This window comes from Anopheles nili, chromosome 2 (assembly GCF_943737925.1).
Source record: "Anopheles nili chromosome 2, idAnoNiliSN_F5_01, whole genome shotgun sequence".
NCBI lineage: Eukaryota > Metazoa > Arthropoda > Insecta > Diptera > Culicidae > Anopheles > Anopheles nili.
Window position 1 is genome coordinate 29603973 of NC_071291.1, and position 6016 is coordinate 29609988.

The 6016-nt window shown below is 49.3% G+C and overlaps 1 protein-coding gene across 1 annotated transcript; it reads left to right on the top strand.

Annotated features, from left to right (window-relative positions):
- Nucleotides 1-3168: 3168 nt before the first annotated feature.
- Nucleotides 3169-5711, top strand: LOC128721250 (uncharacterized). Its single transcript, XM_053814986.1, has 2 exons — nucleotides 3169-3511; nucleotides 4678-5711. Exons 1-2 carry the CDS (start codon nucleotides 3169-3171, stop codon nucleotides 5709-5711), a joined length of 1377 nt encoding a protein of 458 aa, XP_053670961.1.
- Nucleotides 5712-6016: the final 305 nt, after the last annotated feature.

Here is a 6016-nt window from a genome sequence, read left to right on the forward strand (position 1 = left end):
GATCCTGGGGATGGACGTACGCCCGCGCTCACACAAAAGGCTCGCCCAAATTACGCACCTGAGGAAGAACGGAAAACTGTCATCTTTGGTTGGAGGCGATCGGGCTAGGCGGGAATGTGGGCCAAGACGTAACATCCGAACGGTACTTTCGGCTACAAAAAGGGTCCCACCGGGTGTCGGGCGTTAATTGAAGATCTAGCAGAAAATAAGGGGCGAGACGTAATGATTTCATGCGAAGGAGCCCGACCAGGTCGAGGTGGCGTTTGAGCGCGTCCTCTAATTTATTATCGATTTTCCTAGGCAGTAATGGGTAGAAAGGGCGGCGATCGGGCGTGTTCCCGGTGGCGCCAATTAGAAAATAGCATCGCGGAAGCTCCGACGGCACGGGGCGGAGTGGTTTGCTACGGAACGAGGAGGGTGTTGAGTGAATCTGCAGCTCAAGAAGGAACGACGGTAATGGCGGCATCCCCAAAGGCATTCCGATGGTGCTTTGAATTCCCCGTTTTTGGAGGTTAGCCTTTTGTTGGTTCTCGCGTTCGTACCCCTGGGCTGAAAAGGGGAGTTTCATTGGAAGGACCGAAGGGAACGAAACGCTCTCCTCAACCACCACCCACCTCCGCCGCCGATCGTCGGCTACCGTGACGAGGAGAAAATTGTTAGGTTAGGTTAGGTCCGTCCGTCGGTCGAGATTTTATTTATTTCGTGCGAAGAAGCCCCATGGCAGGGAAACTAGGTTGAATAGGCGAACTGGCGTAGCCCTTCCGTGGCTGATGTGTAAGCGAAAGAAAAGTGTAGATAATTAAAACGAAACCACAACGCGTTCGACCACATTCATTCTTCTACTTGGCACGAGAAAAGGGGCGGTTGTTGGGATGTCAGACATTTTGACACTAGTTCGAGTGGTAAGTAGACGGCCGCGTAAATGACAGCAGGCGTGTTTATGGTGTTCGGATCGAACGGGTCCTTTAGTGTCGGGCAGCTGGGCAAGTTGCTGACGATGTTGGAAAATCGGTTCAACCGTTCCGGTCCGCTGCGTGTCCGTGTTTTGTGCGGAAAAAGATGCCTCGGTGAAGTTGGATGTTGAACGCGTGGAACGAACCTTAAGGGCGGATGAGCTGCGGAACTGATAACACGAAAGGTACGAGCGCGAAACCGCGTTAACACGTGGAACTGTGTTTTCGTATCAGCACTCGCGTGCGGCTGTTTAGACTGAGGGCGCATTTGTGGGCAGCGATGTGGGAACGGCTAACGGATATCGGCTGAGAGGGAGAGCCTGTTCGGTTGTTGCAGGAAGGAACACCTGATCTAGCCCAGTGATCGAACATCGGACGGTGCTGGCGGGAAACTGATTTGAATTATAATAAAACCAATCAACTGATGACGCTGCACTGATTTTAAATGAATTGATTAGTTTGCTTTTCCGACTGAGTATCTTGCATAATGAAGCATTCATGCAAATCATGCATAAGATTTTACGATTTAGTATAATCATTAAGCGATTTATATCGAAGCATAGAGACTGCTTTCACTAAATTATCAATAGTTTATTACATTTAATAAAGATTACTAAGTACAAAGAAGAATCATCTGTGCTTACATATTCGTTCTTCTTCCATCACGGTATATCGACTCTGTATGCAATAAGCATTGTGGGACACGTACAAACAAACAAAATTGCAGAGAACATTCTGATAGGTTGTTGTGATGCTTTTGCAACATGCCACCATTAACATCGAAAGGAATAGTTGATGGTTTTCTCCGCATGCAATCAAAACATAACTAATGTTAAGAGCATTCAGCCTGATAATGTGCTTTGCTTACGCATGATTCGAGAACGATTTATCATCGCATATCAATGGCTATGCTGAGGAATAGTTGGCATGGTTAGCATGCATGTGGTGTTTTCGCTGGCACGGCAAGAGCAGCTTCGTGCTGAAGGCAGCGTGCGTGCGTTAATTTACCCGACAGTTTTACGTGGAACTTTGTGAGGATGCCAATAATTTGTAGCATTTCAATTGCGCCACGATCTTTGGTGGTATCGTTCGCTTGCTGATCATTGATGCTACCTTTGCTAACCATGCATTTTAACTTTCTCCACCCGGACGAGTGGAGCTTCAAAGTTGAGACTTTGCAGCTAAGAACCACACTGGATTACTTTCGCAGCACGTATTTATGATTAGGAATGTGCACCATCTCACCATGATCAAGAGAGATCACGAAAATCGTCGAGTTTGTGAGTTGCCTAAATGTATGCAACAAGCATAACTTATCGTGATTCGCATGATTCGATGATCGAGTTTCATGTTTCGTCGATTTTACCGTACAGGAAATTTAAAGGCAAAACAATGAATTAATTATTGCGAACTTGTTTCAAATAGATTGAAACAATATTCGCCCCATCAATAGAGGTGTAAGTTATGCTTAGCAGGAGAATAGAGCGATCAGCGCAATGTGTACCGTCGAGAGAACCTCGCACTTTCTCCGTCGGCAGATTGTCCGTTTAACTGCGTGCAAAATCATACCCACTCACGCACTGAGCTAAAGTAACGGAAACGTGGCCAGAACACTGCTACCCAATTACGTGAAACAATGTCTTCCGTTGTGATGAGTGATCATTCGTGGCATGTTCTTCATTTCTCTTCATTTATGCTGCACCAGTAGGCCGTCTACACCGTGGGCGGTGGATCGCGCCACGCTACGCTGACGCTGCGTATGCATTTCTCGTCTTATCAGCGCAGAAAAATGGCCCAACCCATTGCGCAATTGCAGCCGAGCAATTGTAACCATCTCACAGCCGGAACATTGCGTGCCCACGGTGGTTGGCCGAGTGCAACGGGCGTCAAGGGCTGGTCCTCGAGCCCACGAGCGCCAACGCCAGAGGCTTCGCCGGTTCCGAACGGGAGCACAAAAAGTGATGCACCTTGCGAAACGATAGGTTTTATTGATTGTTGCAGTTTTGCGATTTTAGTTCACCTCCGATTACTAACCAGTGCGGACCGGATTCCGAGCCCGTTCCGAGCCCTTAAGCGAGGGCGTGCGGTATTTGCGTTGAAAAAGCGACCCGAATAAGGCAGTTGGAGATACACAAAAAAAAGACTTGTTTGCGAAAAGGATTTTTTTCGGACAGTTCCTGCGCCCTTTCGGTACACTGCAACGTGCTGCTGAGCCATGTGGAGGCGTCCTGCGTTGCTGTTGCTGCTGTTTGCAGCGGTGATGCTGGTGGATGGCACGAAAAATGCCACACACGAGCCGGGTGACGTGGGCAGTGTGACATACCTAGACGTGCTGAGAAGGATAACGAGCCTGCGGGGTGAAGACGTGCGCAAGAATTTGCGATCGTTGCGTCAGCTCGCCATAGAGAACGGGTTGATTAAACCGGCGAACTTGAAGCCCGAGGTCGGTGTTAGCGATGGTGCTGAGGAGGAGTCATCCGAGGTGGAGCAATCGTCGCAGGAGTCGGCGTTAGAACCGGGTCAGGATGTAACGGCAATATCAGAAGGTGATTGGAACGGCTAGGTGGCAGTGGTGTATGTGTGAAGAAGCGAATGGTGTGCTAAGTTACGTGTAGAGATTTGAAGTCGGTAACGCTCTATCAACGGGATGAAGCATTTGATGCACTTGGAGCTGATTATGTTTTGAGTTATTTGAAAGTTTATTTGGAATCTGTAGAAAAGATTATGATTCTTTTTTGTAAATGAAATGTCGTGTTAAATGTAGCATGATCAAAGGACATCAAAAATGCACGATCAATAGCTCGATGAAGATGAACGTTATGATACATAATGTGCCATTTAATTGATATATAATTATTATTTAAAGCAATAGAGCTCTAGATCATTCTTCAAGTAGATCGTTTCATTTGTAAAAAAGTAATAGATAAAAGTTTAAATGATATGCATTGTGCAAAGTGTATCATACGCTGCACGTAAAAATGTAAATCTTTTGTGACATACTGAACTCGATATATCCGCTCGTTTGCGAGTATCCTCCGTTCACTTTTTCCCATCCACCGGCACGGGAATGCTGTACGTATGCTAACAAATAGCACACATAATTGCAATAGTTATCGCCTGTACCAACCGGGCGCCGTCAGCCAGCTCGCCAGTCCGAACCGCTTGACGCTTTCTGCACACACCGAGAGGGTCCGCGATCACATGCAACGCGAACACGCACACGAGTCTCGTGCCACGCGTGATTGCTTGGAAATGGCACGAAAAGGGGGTGGGGTTGGTGCAACAGGCAGAAGACAAGATAAAGTAGGAAAAAAAGCGCCTACAATCGGTGCATGGTCAGATTCGCGCACGCGTTTCCGTCGTCATTCGCCGCACAGGCGGATCCTGTTGCGGGCTTGCTGCAAGTTCGCAATGAGAGCAATGAGAGGCTGCTATCGGGCAGGAAACTAACGGAAAGCCTCGATAGCTGATAACCATGGCCATTGTTTCCACCCCCGATCGCACACACTAATCACTCGTCCGATAAGGCGCGTGGGCAACACGTGCTCGTTGGTTCGGGTTCGTTGCCGATCCGCCCGTTGATGTCTCTCGTTTTGTATGGGGGATTTTGCACCGATAACGCTACATTGCGGCTTTTGCGCGTTCGATCTTTCGCTCACATGTACATGTGCCCAACTTTTTTTGTTTTTGTTCGCTCATCTCCATTTACATCTTCTCACACCAGGTCGCAAGAAAGGTGGCGGAGGAAGCAACAACAACAACATCGTGGTGGCAGGTGGCGGTGGAGGCCACGACGACGGTTCGTACTCGATCAGCATCGAGGAGAGCGGCGGTGGCAACAAGAAGGGCAAAAAAGGCAAAAAAGGTAAAAAGGGCAAAAAGCACCGCAAGCAGAAGCGCAAAGGCTGGAAGAAGCACATGAAGAAGGCGGTCCCGATCGGGGCGGCCATTTTGGCGCTGAAGGCGCTACTGCTGCACTTCATCCTGAAAAAGCTCGTCCTGGCGACGGCTTTCTCGCTGCTGCTGAGCAAGAAATCGCTGCTGGTGTCATCGCTGATCGCGCTTAAGCTGCTGCTGCAGCAACCACACAGCAACGATAAGAGCGAAAGCAGCAAGCTCGAGGTGGTGCACATCCCGATCCGTAAGGACGCCGGTTTCCACAAAAAGCACCAGCAACACTCGGTGGTTGGTTCGGGCAAATCGAAGCAACCAACGTCAACGGGAACCCCAGTTCCGGCCTCAACGAAAGCTCCTCTACCGAGCCTGTCCCTGTTCGATCCATTCGCCGGTACGACGCCTCACCAGTTCCAGCACACGCACCAGCAGATGGCGGATTTCGGTGGAAAATACATCCCACTTGGGTACGAGACCAATCACTACCACTTTGATGGCTCACCAACGGTGCCAGCGTTTGGATCAGTCCAGAACGTGGAGCAGTTCTTCGACGATGCGGATGAGCTGCAGTTCGATCGACAGGATAATGGCTGGGACGGGTGGAGTGGATGGAACCGGGGTGAGCGGTACGAGCAGAGTGGATCGGGTGGCTCCCCGGTGGCCACTGGAACTGGAGGATGGGGTGGTGCCACCGAATATGCTGTAGAGTCGGGAAATGACTATCTACCGACCGGGTATGGGTCGCCTAATCGTAGCCGATACGGTGAGCAGGTCGATGACTATCGATCGCAGGTGGTTCAGGCCAATAACCCGACAGGTCGGCTGCAGCAGCTGATGGGTGATAGGAGAAAGCGAAAGTTCTAGAACCGTGGTAGACGACGAACTTGGGAAGGAGTGGCGTAAAGGGCTTGTCGAAAGACCCGAACGGCTGGAGGCTGAAGAAGGTTGTTGCAGCATTTACGTGATGGTGCTTCTGCTTATGAAGAGAACAGAAAAAAGAACAAGCTAAAGAAAGAGAAAGGAAGAGAGACAGAGAAAGGGAGAAGAGAAGAATGAGGGTCGAAAATAACGAGGGTCAGGTTTTCAGTCCGAGTGGAGCGCGTTAGGTCAGTTTTCTACCTTTACTTTTCCTGCAGACACGAAGTCGTAATCTTTTCAAATTAGTGTTA